The sequence below is a fragment of the Monodelphis domestica genome, chromosome 4 (assembly GCF_027887165.1).
Source record: "Monodelphis domestica isolate mMonDom1 chromosome 4, mMonDom1.pri, whole genome shotgun sequence".
Lineage (NCBI taxonomy): Eukaryota > Metazoa > Chordata > Mammalia > Didelphimorphia > Didelphidae > Monodelphis > Monodelphis domestica.
This window is the reverse complement of record NC_077230.1, coordinates 454,389,794-454,406,000: the sequence shown is the minus strand read 5'-3', so window position 1 is coordinate 454,406,000 and position 16,207 is coordinate 454,389,794. Positions and strand designations below refer to the sequence as shown.

Genomic DNA, 16,207 nt, shown 5'->3' with positions numbered 1-16,207 from the left:
CTTTGTGAGCCCCTAATCCCTTTGATTAAGCTTAATTCCCTTTCTGAGACCTCATCCTTCTCACTGAGCCCTTAAAACCCTCACTGAGGCAATATTTTCATCACTGAGGCCCCATCCAACTCACTCTATTCTAGGGCATGAAGAGGACCCTGATCCATATATTTGCTAACCCTCTCTTATTACTCCATAAATTCCTCATTCCTTAAATAAGTCCACATTTCTCTCATTCAACCTCTACAGAACCTTTGAACCCCTCTCTGAGTCCATCAGATAAGTACTTCTCTTAGTACTCATCATTGTCACTGTGCCTCCATACTTCCACCAAAATTAACCCTGACTGAACACTCATTCCCTTACTAGGATCCCCATGCTTCTTATTGAGCCCCTAAATTCCCATTGCTGAGTTCCCCATTCCCTTATCTGAGCTTCACATTCCTTCACTGAATACCCATCAACTCACTGAGTCTTCCCCCTCTCTCTGAACTCCATGATGAGCTCCTGTGGACTCAGTCATTAAACCACTCTTCCATTTACCATTCCTGTAACCCTAGATCCCCTTATTCCCATGCTTTCATTGAGGCCTTCCAAGAACCTTTATCTTCTTCATTAAACTGTTCATCTGTTTAATGACATCCCACCCTCTTGCAGAGCATATGCCCCCCTAAATTACTCTTTCAATTCAATATTTATTGAGCCCCCATCATGTCCCTGAGCTCTCCATCTTACTCACTGGACTTTTATGGCCCATTGGTCTAGTGTCTTATTCACTGAGTCCCTATCTCCTTTCTGAGCAATCATCTCCCTAGTGGTTCCTTAGCTTACTTACAGAGCCTCCAGTTATATGATTAAGTTCCTCTTCCCTTACCTAGTCACCTTTTCTCCTTATCTGCTCCTAACCCCTGAACCCTAACACAAATTGAACCATTATTTTGTTCATTGAACCCTCATTTTCTCAAAGGCCCCATGCCCTTTGAATCTCTACCTTTTACTGAGTTCTCATTCTTCAGTTGTGCTCCCATCTTCCCCACTGAACCCCCATGTTTTCTTGAAATCTTTTCTCTCATGAGCCCTCATCCCCCTCACTAAGCCTTTATCTTATTTATGACTTATTGATGACTTGCCTTCTCACTGATCTCCTATCCCTCAATTAAGCCCTTATTCCACTGATGCCTCAACTAAACCCTTATCCTCACTCACTAAACAATCACTCTTATCATCAGTCTCTATTTCTTCACTAAGCCCTTAACCCCTCTGACTTATTCCCTGTTTTCCCTATTGAGTCTCCATCCCTCTCACTTTCTCCACCATCCCCCTCATTGAGTCCTTGTTACTCAAATTAAGCTAACATCCCACTCACTGATGATTCATACCTTCACAAAGCCCCATCCCCCTATTTAGCCCCACTCAGACATTCACGAAGACCCATCCTCCCACTGAAACCCCATTGTTCCATGCCCATCTTTTAACTACACCTTCATCACTCTCACTGAAACTCTTCAGTGAGTCACCTATTCCCTTGCTAAATTCTCAACCCAAGATTAAGTCCCAACTTCCCCACCAAGTCCCCAGTCAAACACGGACCCTCTGATTCCCTACTATTTTCTAGTACTCTTCACTGAACCCCCTATCATCTTACTGAACCTCCTCTTCTTCACTGAACCTCCCATTCCCCTACTAAATCCCCAACCCATCACCGGGCCCCTATTCCCTCATTAAGTCACAGCATACCACCAAGCTTCATTATTGCCCAACTGAACACCATCACCTCACTGAACACATCCTTTTCACTGAGTTCCCTTAGCTCTCCTACTGAATCTTCCCAATGAGCCTCACCATTGCCTCATTCTACCTTTCACTAAATGACATCCTCTTCACTGAACTCTCCATTTCCTCACTGGATTCTCAGCCCACTTTGGACACTCATCATATCCCCACTGAATTCCCCTCCTTTTATTGAATAGCCCCGTTTCCTCATGGAGTCCCTGTCTCTAAACTGCCCCACATTCCTGAGCCTTGTTTTGCTCATCAGAGCTCTGTTATCCTCACTGTCTTCCATTACCCTATTAAGCTCTCATAAAGACTCATTATCTCATTGAAACCCTTTGCCCCAACGCCTCATTGATTCCTTTATCTCTTAAAAAAAACCCTCACTTTACATCTTAGAGTCAATACTGTGTATTGGTTCCAAGGTAAAAGAGCAATAAGGACTAGGCAATGGGGGATTAAATGTTTTCCCTGTAGTACCAAAGCTAGGAAGCCTCTGAGGTCAAATTTGAACTCAGGACCTCCTATCTCTAGACTTGACTCTCAATCCACTCAACCACATAACTGCTCTCATGTTCCTATTTCTTAATTGAGTCTTTACCCCTTCCCTAAATGCCTCCATACCTTTTCCCAAATGCAATCTTCCTCTCCCTGAACCTCTTGTATCCTCCCTGAGCCCCTATCCCAACAATGAACCATTTCCCCCTTCCTGACCCCACTCCATTCTCCCTTTACTGAGACTCTGCCTCCCTTAGTAGAGCCCCATTTCTTCCTACTGGGTCCTCCTGCCTCTGTTCATGCATTTTCTCACTGATTGGTTTGTACTTCAGGCACAGCTCGAGGTGTGGTGGTGGCCACAGGTGACCGGACTGTCATGGGCCGAATTGCAACTCTAGCCTCCGGTCTGGAGGTGGGCAAGACTCCAATTGCCATCGAGATTGAACACTTCATCCAGCTGATCACAGGCGTGGCTGTCTTTCTGGGTGTTTCCTTCTTCATCCTTTCCCTTATCCTGGGCTACACCTGGCTCGAAGCTGTCATCTTCCTCATTGGCATCATTGTGGCCAATGTGCCCGAGGGCTTGCTGGCTACTGTCACTGTAAGGGCTCTGGGGCACCTGGGTCCCTGAAAGGGTGGGGGATGGAGGACTAGGGCCCCTGGCTTCCTCCTAGGGTGGGGACTAGAAGGTTCGATGACTGGAGTCATGAAGACTAAGGGCTAGAGGATCACTTGGGGAACAGACATCTCAGGTACTTGAAAAGGGTCAGACCAGCTAGCTAGAACCCTGGATCTCCAAGTCCTAGGAGTTGGGAGGACAAAATGCCTGGATCCTCAAGAAGGTCTGGATCTAGGCAACTATGCCAGAGCCCTGGAGAGAACTGAAAGGGTAGGAAATAGGGTGTCTCGGACCCAAGTGGTACAGTTTGGCCCCCGAAGGGGAAAGACCTTTCCCTTGTTAAGGGGGACAGTGTCCCTTGGTAGAATAAAAATAAGAACACCTTTTTGAGAGGAAAAGATGTCTTCCTTGAAAGGGGAATAATCTGGCATGCAAAACACTGGTGTCCCCCAAAAGGACAGGAGTTGTGGAGCCATCTACCTAGGTCCTTCAGAGGGTTGGGGCTGGGAAGCTGGACACCAACATTTCCCTCCCTTCTAGGTGTGCCTGACACTGACAGCCAAGCGCATGGCCCGGAAGAACTGTTTGGTAAAGAATCTAGAGGCTGTGGAGACCCTGGGCTCTACCTCCACCATCTGCTCAGATAAGACCGGAACCCTGACCCAGAACAGGATGACAGTTGCCCACATGTGGTTTGACAACCAGATCCATGAGGCAGACACCACTGAGGATCAATCTGGTGATTGTGATCCCTTGCCGGAGGGGAAACAGAGAGACTGGGGAAATATCAAGGGAATGTTGGGGCAATGGGTGTACCAGGAGGGAGGCTGTCAAGTTGTGGAACCTGGAATGAGCCCTACCCTGACTCCACATCTGTCCTTACACCCCTGACAGGAACTTCATTTGATAAGAGCTCCCACACCTGGGTGGCACTGTCCCATATTGCCGGCCTCTGCAACCGAGCTGTCTTCAAGGGAGGCCAAGACAACATACCTGTGCTCAAGGTGGGGCTGGGCTAGTGACTGTCTCTTCCCAGCATCTTCAGCCCCCTAGAGGTTATCAGGTCCATTTCCCAACCCCAGACCATACAGCTTGGCTTAGATTGTGACTATTCAGAGATTCATAGGCAAATAACTGGAACTGACCTTAGAGGTCATCTAGTCCAACCTTCCTCATTTTACAGCTAAGGAAACTGAGGTCCAGAGAAGTTAAGTGATTTGCTAGTAAGTGACAGAATTAAGACTTAAACTAAGGTCCTACGATTTCCAGTTCAGCACTCCAAATTGAGAGTTCTTTGCACTGTTTCTCACTGACCCCAATTCCCTTCTGGGTATGACCTTTATTTTTCTAGTCAATCTTTTCCTCCCCCACTTCATCCCCTTCCCTTTGTGTCCCCTCTCACCTCCCTTTCACTGTGCTCACCTATGCCTGCCCAGCTGTGGTTTCCCTTTCAAGGACTTAATTTTCAGCCACGAATTGGCTCAGAATCATCCACATTTCCTTAGATTGAGCCCCTTTCCTCATTTCTTGCTTTGATCGTCAACAACCCCAGGCTAACCAAGAGACTATGGCCAATGGCTTTCCCCTTTATCTGTCTCCCCAGAGGGATGTGGCAGGAGATGCTTCTGAGTCAGCCCTTCTGAAATGCATTGAATTGTCATCTGGCTCTGTTAAACTGATGCGGGAAAGGAACAAAAAAGTGGCTGAGATACCCTTCAACTCTACCAACAAATACCAGGTACGTGAGGAATTGATTCACTTCAGCACCACCAACAATGACCAGGCATGATGGAAGGAGCCCCCTCTGACTTCATCCATGATGAAAGGGGGAGATTGAGTGGAGAACTATTAAACAGATAGAGAAACAGGGACCCAAAATGGGAGTTGTCTTGTTTCAAGTCACATTCAGTCAAGGGAAAAGAAGTAAGCCTGAAACACGGGTGTCCTGACTCCCTCTCTAAGCAGTCCAGGGTTTTTTGTACCATCGTGGTAGAGAGAAGAACATACTTCTAAGCAGATGCAAGCATAAGAGGGGGTGATATATAGGCACAGGTTCAGAATTGGGGAGGTGGAAATACACAAAAGTCATACAGAGCCAGGAAGAGCAGCATTGACAGGTACAGAGTCAGGAAGGTGGAGAGAGACAAAGATGTAGAGATGGGGAGATGGGAGAGTGAGGGAGACACAGACTAGAAGATGACTAAGGTTGAAAAAGAGATGGTTGGAAAGATCCAGTGAGAGATATTTGGAGAAGGGAGGTATAAATGATGCAGAGAAGGCCAGTCCTGACTTGTTCAATGGACCTTCCCAGCTCTCCATTCACGAGACAGAGGACCCCAATGACAATCGATATCTGCTGGTGATGAAGGGTGCCCCTGAGAGGATCTTGGACAGATGCTCCACCATTCTGCTGCAGGGCAAAGAGCAGACCCTGGATGATGAACTCAAGGAGGCTTTCCAGAATGCCTACTTGGAGCTGGGTGGACTGGGAGAACGAGTACTTGGTATGGCTCAGCCTGGCCCACATCTTCACTTCTTCGTTCAGCACCAAGGGAATGGGGATGGGGGTGGAGGAAGGAATTCTTTATTACTGAGAGCCTGGGGAAACAGAGTTGGGGAACTGGGGAGAATGGAGAATTGGATGAAAAGGGAACTTAAAGGTTTGGGAATTGGAATATTATTAACAAGTATTTAGTATGTACCTACTATGTGCCAAGCACTGTGTGAAGGAAGCACTGGAGATGCAAAGTAAATGGGGGAAAGAGCTCTTGGTCCTCAGGAGCTCCCCATCTAACTAGGGCAGGGGGAGAGACAGCATGCAAACAACCATGCACTAACAAGATATAAACAAGACAAATTGGAGATATTCAACAAAAGACTGAGGCATACAGGTCAGGAGACTAGAGAAATGGTTTTTAAGAAGTGGGGACTAGGAGAAGGGGATTTGGGGGACCGGGGAGTGGAAGGTCAATCAATCAATCAATCAACAAACTTTGTTCCAATGATCATGCTGAGACCTGAAAATACAGACTGATATAACCCCTATTCTCAAGGAGCTTACATTCCAACAAGGGAGACAAGTCCACATTATAAAGAGAATGAATACAAATTAAATAAATACAAGGTAGCTAGGGAGGGGAGGCATTAAGCAGATTGAAGGTCCGAAACAGGCTTCGTGTAGAAGGTCATACTTGAGCTGAATCTTGAAGAAAGAAAGAAAGAAAGAAAGAAAGAAAGAAAGAAAGAAAGAAAGAAAGAAAGAAAGAAAGAAAGAAAGAAAGAAAGAAAGAAAGAAAGAAAGAAAGAAAGAAAGAAAGAAAGAAAGAAAGAAAGAGATTCTTCAAGTTAAAGGTAAGGAGGGAACATATTCTAGGCATGGGGACAGCTAGCACCAGAAACAATGGAGATGAGAGATGGATTGTTGTGTATGAAGAGCAGAAGGAAGGCAAGCTTGGCTTGATTGCAGAATCTGGGTGGGAAGTGATGCTAAATGAAATTAAAAGGATAGGTTGGGATCAGGTTGCAAAACTTTAAAGCTTAACAAATGTGCTTGTATTTGATTCTGGATGCAACAGGAAAGCACAGGAGTTTGTAAAGTAGGGAAGTCACAGTCAGCTCTACCCTTATGGAAAATCACTTTAGCAGCAGGGTGGAGGGTGGGCTAGCATGGGGAGAGATGTGAAGCAAGATGGTGAACTAGGAAGTATTTTCAATAATTTAGGGGACAGATGGTGAGGGCTTGAACAAGAATGCTAGTTATGTGAGTGGATAGAAGGGAAGAGATGGGAGCTGCAGTGGCAGAAATACAAGATTTGACAACTAATTGGATAGTGTAGGATAAGGAAGGTAAAGAGTTGAAGCAAAAAAAAGGTTATGAGCCTAGGTGGCTAGAAAAATGGCTATGTGTGACAGAAATTGGGAAACTCTGGAAGAGAGATTGGTGGTGGGAACAAAGGATTCTGTTTGGGGCATTTGACATGTCTTTGGGACATCCCAAATATCTATTGGACAATTGACAATGTGGGACTGAAACTCAGGGAAAAGATTGGAGTTGGATATATAGATCTGGGAGTTAGTTATATACATGAAGATGATCGTTAAACCCACTGTTGTTAGTGAGATCATCAAAAGAGATTATACATAGGAAAGAGGTGCCCCAATACAAAGCCTTAGGGGACACCAATAGTTAGTGGTGTTGGATGATAATTCAGCCAAAGAGAGAAAAACTGAGCAGAGAGACAGGAGCATGTAGTGTCAAGAAATATCAAAGAGAAGGGAATATCCAGGAGGGAGAGCAGTTTCAACAAAATAAAATACTGCAGATAGATTGAGAAGTACAAGGACTAATATGAGACTATTGGATATGGCACTTAACTGATCACTGGTAATGTTGGAAAGAATAGTTCCAGTTGAGCAATGAATTTGGGAGGTGAAGGAATGAGAACAGAGGAAGAAGAGGCAAAATATGAAGGTGAAGGATAGAAGATTGGGGGACAAGGTAGTAGAAGATTGAGGAACAGGGGGCTAGAGTTGGAGGACTGGAGGATAGGCACTTGAGGGACTGAAGAATGGAACATTAGAATGTGAGATGAGAGAATGAGAGACCAGAAGGATGAGGAGGTAGGTCATTGGGTGTATAGGGAACTGGGAGGCTGAACAATAATAGGGGGGCCATAAGACTGACAAAATGATGATTTGGAAGCTGAGGTGTCATGGACTTGGAGGAATTGGTATTAGGGGGTTGAAGGACCAAGGAATAGTGTATGTATTGAAAGAATGGGAGAGTGAGAGGTTGGGAAAGAGAATTAGAGACTGAGAGGATAAATTAGATGTGGAGAGATAGGGACTGGAAGAATGGAAAGATAAACTTAGGGAATTAGAGAATGTGGAACTAAAGGATTATGGGGATGGGGAAACTGGGATGTTGGAGATGAGGAAGTTGGGGATTGGGAGAAAGATTTGAGAGGCAGAGTGTTAGGTATCTGGGTGAAAGGATTTGAGGAAATGTGGAGTTGGAATTAGAGAAGTTGAGAGTCTGGGAAATTAGAATTTAAAGGATTAAAAATCTATGTGGATGGAGAATTGGGAAGTTGGGGAGTTGGGGGCCTGAGGTATAAAAAATTAGAAAACTGGGGGAATCTGAGTGAATAAGGGAAAGAGCTTTTGAACTTAGGGGCTGAGGAGATAGTGGTGGGGCATATGGGGTGTTCAGGGAGGGGTAGTATCTCTGGTATGGAGGGGCTGAGGAGATAGCTGGCTGGTAATACTGCATAGTTGGGGAAACGAGAGACTGGGACATTAGGGGTCTATAGGAATAGGATAGTTGGGGAGCTGAAAGAGTAGGAATATGAGGAGTTGAAGATCAGAGGAAGAGAATACTGAAGTGTTGGGCATTAGAGATTTGGAAACTAGAAACAGGGAATCAGCACATTAGAGTCAGGAGTCCTGGCTTTGTCTTCTGGTTCTGGCATTTTACTAGCTATGTTCCTTTGGGAAAAACACTTTATCCTCAGTTTTTCCATCTACAAAATCAAGATGATAATACCTGCAGGCAGTTTCACAAGGTGGCTATGAGGAAGGAGCTTTGCAAACCTTAAAATTATAGGAGTGTGAGATGGGGATAGAGGAATGGGAAATGGGAATATTGAGGACCAGAGTGAGATAAGGTCTTGGAAGTCACAGGGCTGGAAAGTGGGGAGAAAGTCTTGGATTCTGGGAGTTTAGAGACTGAAAGCTTGTGAGATTAGTGACTGGGACCCTGGGAATAAGTGGCATGTTGGGGATGTAGGTCTTAGGGTAGGGGAGGTGGGTCCAAATCCTAAATTCTAACCATCTCTCCTGGGTTACTGCTAGGGTTCTGCCACTACTACTTGCCTGAGGAACAGTTCCCCAAGGGCTTTGCTTTTGACTGTGATGATGTCAACTTCACCACTGACAATCTCTGCTTCGTTGGCCTCATGTCCATGATTGACCCACCCAGAGCTGCTGTCCCAGATGCTGTGGGCAAATGTCGAAGTGCTGGCATCAAGGTGGAGTCTGGATGCCTGGGTTTCTGAGGGTGAAGGGAATCAAGATACTTGTGTTTCTGTGGGATGAGGGGCAGAGTAAAGGGAAAGAGGTGCAGACATAATCTTTGTTTCCTCTTTTGCTATGTAGGTGATCATGGTGACTGGTGACCACCCCATCACAGCCAAAGCTATTGCCAAGGGTGTAGGGATCATCTCTGAGGGCAATGAAACTGTGGAGGACATTGCTGCCAGGCTCAACATCCCTGTGAGCCAGGTCAATCCCAGGTGAGGAAGTCACCTCATCCTGGACCCACTGCCCCTGCCCAATTCTACCCTGTTTCCCTTTTCTCTGTCATATCCCTTTGATCTCCCTCTGTCTCTCCAACTCACTCTGTTGCTGAATCCTCCTCATGTCTCTCTCTATCCAGTTTGGTCTGCTGAGTATCCCTTCTGCTTCTTCTCTAAATGGTATTTTCTCCAAATCTTTCATTGCTGCATATTTTTCTGTACATGTCTCTGTCTCTGTCTCTGTTCCTATCTCTCTCCCTTTCTTCCCCTTTGTTTCTCTGTCTATGCTCTCTGTCTTTCCCTATCCTTCTCTTCTCTCCCCCTCTCTCTTCCCCTTTCCTTTTCTCTTCCTCTGTGTGTATGTCTCTCTCTCTCTCTGTCTGTCCCCCCTCCCCGTTATGTCTCCCCATCCCACCCACCTCTCTCTTTCTCTCTCTCCTCTCCCTCTCTCAGAGGATCTGGGCTCAAATTCATATGGTGACTTACTAGTTTGTGTTAACTTGGCCAAGTGATTTAGCTTCTTTGGGCCTCAGCTTCTTGTCCAGAATATGAGGCTGGACTAGATGGTCTTTGAGGAGGTTTCCAGCTCTAAGTTTATGCTCTTTGTTTCCCTCTATTTCTGTCCTTTCCAGTCCTCCTCCTTTTTGTCCTCGTCTGCCTTCTCTTCTCCTCTCTTTATCTTTCTGTGGATTTCAATCTCTCTTCATCTGTCCTTCCTCTTCTCTGTGTCTGTCTCCCTCTTGCTGTCTGTCTGTCTCTCCCTGTCCCTCACTCCCTTTCTTGGTCTCCCTCATTATATATTGTCTGTCAATCTTTCTCTTCCACCCTTTCTCCTCTTTTACTCTTGCTCAAGACTTGGGCCATCCCTCACCAGCCTTCTGTGCCTATGCAGGGACGCCAAAGCCTGCGTGATCCATGGCACAGACCTGAAGGATTTCTCCTCAGAGCAGATTGATGAAATCTTGCAGAACCACACAGAGATTGTGTTTGCCCGAACCTCCCCCCAACAGAAACTCATCATTGTGGAAGGCTGCCAGAGACAGGTGAAAGCTTAGACACCTGGGTCTTGGGGAGATCCAGACTCCTGAGTCACCAAGGGAGCATGGGCTGGGGGCACAAATGACTGAGTCTCTGAGACAGGCAAAGTCTGTGAATACAAGGGGATGGGGATCTCTCTACCTGGGCTGGGAGAACAGAATTCTGCATTCCTGAGGTAATGGATGGGGAGGTTCAATAGTGAAATCCATGGTGTATGTTCAGTGGGTCCAGAAGAGAGACCAAAGCCCAGAGCCCAGCAGCCTGAGTCCCTGCCTCCCTCTCCCTTCCCTCCCCCTATTTCCCACAGGGTGCTATTGTAGCAGTAACTGGGGATGGTGTGAATGACTCCCCTGCCCTTAAGAAGGCGGATATTGGCGTGGCTATGGGCATTGCTGGCTCTGACGTCTCCAAGCAGGCAGCCGACATGATTTTGTTGGATGATAACTTTGCTTCCATCGTCACTGGTGTGGAGGAGGGTAAGGAGAGGCCCACTGACTCACTGGATTTCCCTGTCTACAAAACAAAAGGGTTGGACTAGATGGTCTCTGAGGTCTTCTCCCACTCTGATGTTCCATAATTCTGAACTCTCAGGGGCCCTTGGACAAATTGAATCTCTTCCCTTCCTTGAAAAGGGAGTGGGGAGCACTAAATGATCTATAAGCACCCTTCTATTCTGAGGTTCTGTGTGAGCTGGGGTCCAGAGGAGCTTCAGCCTCCCTCATCTGCCTCCTCCCTACCTCCCCTCCTCCATGAGGAAAGGGATGGCCCCACTGGGATTGCCTGGTTGGACCCCCCGTGACTTCTTTCCCTCAGGCCGACTGATCTTCGACAACCTGAAGAAATCTATTGCCTACACTCTGACCAGCAATATCCCTGAGATTACCCCTTTCCTGCTTTTCATCATGGCAAACATCCCCCTGCCCCTAGGAACCATCACCATCCTCTGCATTGACCTGGGCACGGACATGGTGAGAACCTCTGTTCAGCTTCCTCAAGGGACTGGGGGAAGCTCAGACCCATCAGTTAGGGGAAGGGCTGCCTCAAAGTCCTTCCAAGGCGCCAGGGTAGTCAACACCAAATCACCTCCTCAGGGAGGGAGCCCTTTGAGTCACCCCAATTAGGGGAGACATTATCATCTGATAAGTGGTCTCAACTGAGGCTGCTCCTCTCAGGTAACCCATCTCAGGTGGGACCTCATTGAGGTGGCTTCCTGGTCTCTCTTGGACAGGTGCCTGCCATCTCCCTGGCCTACGAGGCCGCTGAGAGTGACATCATGAAGCGGCAGCCCCGAAACCCAAGGACAGACAAGCTGGTGAACGAGAGGCTCATTAGTATGGCATATGGGCAGATAGGTAAGGGGTTAGTCTGTCTGGGTGTCAGGCTCAAGGCATCTAAAGCTCCTGGGGTACTATCTCAGGTTGTTCATCTTAGGCAAGAGGCCCCTTCAGGTGACTCTTCTCAGATCAGACCCCTCAGGTGGCCCATCTCAGGTGAGATCCTTTAGGTGAGACCCCTCAGGTGACCCTTCTCAGGTGAGACCCCTCAGGTGACCCATCTCAGGTGAGGTCCCTCAGGTGACCTTTCTCAGGTGAGAACCCTCAGGTGAGACCCCTCAGGTGACCCTTCTCAGGTGAGACCCCTCAGGTGACCCATCTCAGGTGAGGTCCCTCAGGTGACCCATCTCAGGTGAGGTCCCTCAGGTGACCCATCTCAGGTGAGGTCCTTCAGGTGACCCATCTCAGGTGAGGTCCCTCAGGTGGCCCATCTCAGGTGAGACCCTCTCCTCCCAGATAGCCCATTTAAGATGACGTTGGATAGTTTATCCCCGGCACAAGTCTTTCTCTCTGTGTGATCTCAGGGCACCAAGGCCCCTGGCATGCTTCAGAGAAGTTGCCTGACTTCTCTGAACCTCAGTTTCCTCCTCGGCAAGATGAGGAGGTTATTCTAGGGTTAGTAGTCCCTGTCCTAAGACAGATGGGGTTTAAGGAGCCCTTTCCCTCGAAACCTGGGGTTTCTGTCCAAACCGAACCCTCCTCCCCCTGTTCCATGCAGGGATGATCCAGGCCCTGGGCGGTTTCTTTGCCTACTTTGTGATCCTGGCGGAGAACGGCTTCCTGCCTTCCAACCTCGTGGGCATTCGGCTCAACTGGGATGACCGAACCGTCAATGACCTTGAGGATAGCTACGGGCAGCAATGGGTGAGCAAAGAGGGGCCTCCAAAGGCCTGGGCTGGAGAGCTGTGGGAGCCCCTGGAGCAGAGAGGAATACTGATGCTGGAGAATCCTCTGTAGAGGACAAAATAGAGCTTCCCCCAGAGAGTCCACCCTGGGGAGCCAAGGTTGGAGGGACTCCCTGAGGTGGGCAAGAGAGCAAGCCCTCGGTATGCAGTTACTCTGGGAGAGCTTCTTGGAGGAGGGAGAGAAGTGGGGGGGAGGCTAACCCTCTTCCCCGCGTCTCTCCCCCAGACCTATGAGCAGCGGAAGTCGGTGGAGTTCACTTGTCACACAGCCTTCTTCGTCAGCATCGTGGTGGTGCAGTGGGCAGATCTCATCATTTGCAAGACCAGAAGGAACTCGGTTTTCCAGCAGGGCATGAAGTGAGGGCTCCGTCCCTTCTCTTTGTCTGTCTTGGTCCTTATCACTCTCTAGTTGGCTCCTTCCCCGGCTCTCCCTCGGCATCTCTCAGTCCCCACATTTCTTTCCTTCTCTGTCTCTGGGTATATCTCTGGGGATCTCCATCTTCTGGAGGATCTCTCCGTTTGTCTCTTTCTCTGAGGATGTTTAGCTCTGGGTCTCCTGAGCTCGTACTTAGCTGTTGTCTTGGTCATCTTTCTTGATCCACCCCCTCCATTTTTCTTTTCTTTTTAAATAAACCCTTACCGCCTGCCTTAGGATCAATGCTGTGTGTTGGTCCCAAGGCAGAAGAGCCGTAAGGGCTGGGCAATGGGGGTCAAGTGACTTGCCCAAGGTCACCCAGGAAGTGTCTGAGGCCAGATTTGAATCCAGGACCTCCCGTCTCTAGGCCTGGCTCTCTATCCACTGAGCTGCCCTTCCATTTTTTTCTTTCTTCTCCCCTTCCTTCTCTCCTTAGAAAAAAAAATCCCACAGTTTCTCTCCACGACTCCATACTTTTGCTGCCCTCTCTCTATAATAAGATGGCAAGAACTATCTGTAGAGATGCCATGGTACCTGTCTCTGAGAGCGTCTGTGTCCCCCGCATCTCTGTGTCAGCATGTCTGGCTCCAAGTGCATCCCGGGATCTTTCTCTTTTTTCCTCCTTCCCTTTGCTGTCCCTCTCACAGGGTCTCTGTCTAGTGCATCTCTGTCGAGCTCTATGTTCCTTGTTTCTCAGTCGTGGTCCCTTTCTGTGTCTCTGTCTGCCTCCCTGATTCTCTGTCTCTGTGTCTGAGTGTTGGGGCCCCGAGCGGCTGTGCCTGCCCGGCTCCCCAGCTCCTTCTGCCCCTGCCCAGGAACAAGATTCTGATTTTCGGGTTGTTTGAAGAGACAGCGCTGGCCGCCTTCCTGTCCTACTGCCCCGGCATGGACGTGGCCCTACGCATGTACCCACTCAAGTGAGTGTCTGCCTCCCACCCTTGGTGCTTCCCTGGCCTTGGCTTCCCGCTCTGGATAACACCACCCAGCCTGGGGCTCTCAGGCCCAATGGGGGAGGGAGGTATCACCTCTTCCTTCTCAGCCTCTGGAATCTCCAGTCCCCTACAGGACTGGTCCCAGCCTCAAGAGCCCAAGCCCCCTGCCTCTTCCCAGGCCCGGGATCCCTCTGGATGTAAGAACAATACAATTAGACCAGGCACTAATATATGTCTCTCTCTGTCTCTCCCTCCCTCCTTCCTTCCCTCCCCTCTCTCTCTCTCTCTCTCTCTCTCTCCCTCTCTCTCTCTCTGTATTTCTCCCTCCCTCTTTCTCCCTCTCTGTCTCCCTCTCTGTCTCTGTCTCTGTCTCTCTCTCCCACACACACACACCTCTCTCTCCTCCTCCTCCTCCATTTCTGCCTCTCAATATCTCAACCTTAATCTTCTCCATGTCCATGTCTTCCACCCTCTTCTGTCTCTATCACTTCCCATATTGCCTTTTGCCTTTCCACCTGTCTCTTCTCCTTGCTCTGGGTCTGCCTCTTTCTCTCTTTCCCCTCTCTGGATTTCCCTGATGGCTCTGCAGGCCCAGCTGGTGGTTCTGTGCCTTCCCCTATAGCTTCCTCATCTTTGTCTATGATGAAATCCGAAAACTCATCCTGCGCAGGAACCCTGGAGGTGAGAGCTGGGGCTGGGCTGGGGCTGGGGCAGGGAGCCTCAGGGAAATGACTGGCACTAGACCAAGGGCTGGGAATGGTCCAGGACAGGCATCGGGATCTGGGGGAGGAGTCTAGGGGATGGACATGGAAAGACTTAGCCAATTATTCACTTGACTCATTTCTATTTTCCCTGCCCTTTCTTCTCTAATTTTGATTCTTTCTCTTCCTCCCTCTCTCTCTGTCTCTTCTGTCCCCTCTCTCCCTCCCTCCCTTTCTGCCTCTGTGCCATTCTCTCTCACTGTCTCTGTCTCTCTCTCATTCTCTTTGTCTCTCTCTGTGTTTCTCTTTCCGTCTCTATCTCTCACTCTGTCTTTCACTCTCTCATTCTCTCTCTCTCTTTCTCTCTCTCTCTCTCTCTTTCTCTCTCTGTCTCTCTTCTCTCTCTCTCTTTTTCTCTGTCTCTCTCTCTTTCTCTCTCTGTCTCTCTTCTCTCTCTCTCTCTGTCTCTCTTTTCTCTCTCTCTCTTTTTCTCTGTCTCTCTCTCTTTCTCTCTCTGTCTCTCTCTCCTCTCTCCCTTTCTCTCTGTCTGTCTCTCTGTCTCTGTCTGTCTCTCCTCTCTCTCTTTCTCTCTATGTCTCTGTCTCTCTGTCTCTGTCTCTGTCTCTGTCTCTCTGTTTCTTCTCTTCCAGGCTGGGTGGAGAAGGAGACCTATTACTGACCTCATTCCCAGCACTGCCCCATCCTGTCTCACCCCCCACCCCAGGAGAGAACCATCCCTCAGCTCTCCAACCCTCATTTTGTATTCTGGGGGGAGGGGCCTTCTCTTCCCTTAGCCGGGTTTCGGCCCCCCGGCCTCCCCCACCCCCCAAGTTCTTATGCCCCGCTCCTGGCCCTCCCTGGCTTGCTTTCTCTCCCTGGTTTCTCCTCCCCATAGTCCCTCTCTCTCTGTGTCTCTGTCTCTCTCTCTCCTCGCCCTCCTGTCTCTGGACCTCTCTCTCCTCTTCCCCAGCGTCCTTGTCTCCCTCTCTCCATTTTCTGGCTCTCTCTCCCTGTCCCTCTTTTTTTATCTCCCATTGGCCGACTCCATCTCTCTGGTTCTGGACAAGTATAAAATATATTGGTGGAGAGAGAGAAGAGACCGACTCCGTGTGGTCATTGCTTTCGGAGACCCTGAAGAGAGGGGAGGGGGTGGCATTGGCATGAATGTTGGCGCTTCCCGGGCATGGGTTGATGAGTTCTGGGGTGTTACTGGGACACATTGGCAGAACCTATTAGAATCTTCACATTGCCGCCTCCTACACCACAGGATTCTCTGATGCTTTTATTCTGGACTCCTAGATTCTTGGAATCCCAGATTCTAGACTCTGAGAACTCTAGACTCCTAGAATTGAGTTGGGGGCACCTGGGGCGACAGCGGATAAAGCACCAAGTCTGGAGTCAGGAAGACCTAAGTTCAAAGGTGTCCTCAGATGCTGACTAGTCGTGTGACCCTAGGCAAGTCCCTTAACCCTGTTTGCCTCCGTTTTCTTGTCTCTAAATTGAGCTGGAGAAGGAAATGGCAAACACTCCAGTGTCTTTGCCCAAAAAACCCTTCTGGGGTCATGAAAAGTTGGACAGAACTAAAAGGACTGAACAACAAGAAGAAAACTTGAATAGGGGCATTGGGATATGGTAGACAAAGCAAGGATTTGGGGTTCAAATCCTGTCTTAGTCTTGGACTTGGACTCCTAACTTTTTTTTTTTA

The 16,207-nt window shown here is 48.6% G+C and overlaps 1 protein-coding gene across 2 annotated transcripts in view; it reads left to right on the top strand.

Annotated features, from left to right (window-relative positions):
• ATP1A3 (ATPase Na+/K+ transporting subunit alpha 3) overlaps positions 1-15,597 on the top strand; it is a 28,935-nt gene extending 13,338 nt beyond the window's left edge. For both annotated transcript variants that reach the window (XM_056797024.1, XM_056797023.1), the window contains exons 8-23: positions 2,595-2,863; positions 3,422-3,620; positions 3,776-3,885; positions 4,485-4,619; positions 5,193-5,385; positions 8,735-8,910; positions 9,038-9,174; positions 10,070-10,220; positions 10,523-10,691; positions 11,029-11,183; positions 11,444-11,567; positions 12,268-12,413; positions 12,681-12,811; positions 13,685-13,786; positions 14,391-14,482; positions 15,153-15,597. In XM_056797024.1, the coding sequence (XP_056653002.1) occupies positions 2,595-2,863; positions 3,422-3,620; positions 3,776-3,885; positions 4,485-4,619; positions 5,193-5,385; positions 8,735-8,910; positions 9,038-9,174; positions 10,070-10,220; positions 10,523-10,691; positions 11,029-11,183; positions 11,444-11,567; positions 12,268-12,413; positions 12,681-12,811; positions 13,685-13,786; positions 14,391-14,482; positions 15,153-15,181 (2,318 nt within the window). In that variant the 3' untranslated portion in view covers positions 15,182-15,597. The remainder of the gene's footprint in view (positions 1-2,594; positions 2,864-3,421; positions 3,621-3,775; positions 3,886-4,484; positions 4,620-5,192; positions 5,386-8,734; positions 8,911-9,037; positions 9,175-10,069; positions 10,221-10,522; positions 10,692-11,028; positions 11,184-11,443; positions 11,568-12,267; positions 12,414-12,680; positions 12,812-13,684; positions 13,787-14,390; positions 14,483-15,152) is intronic.
• Positions 15,598-16,207: the final 610 nt, after the last annotated feature.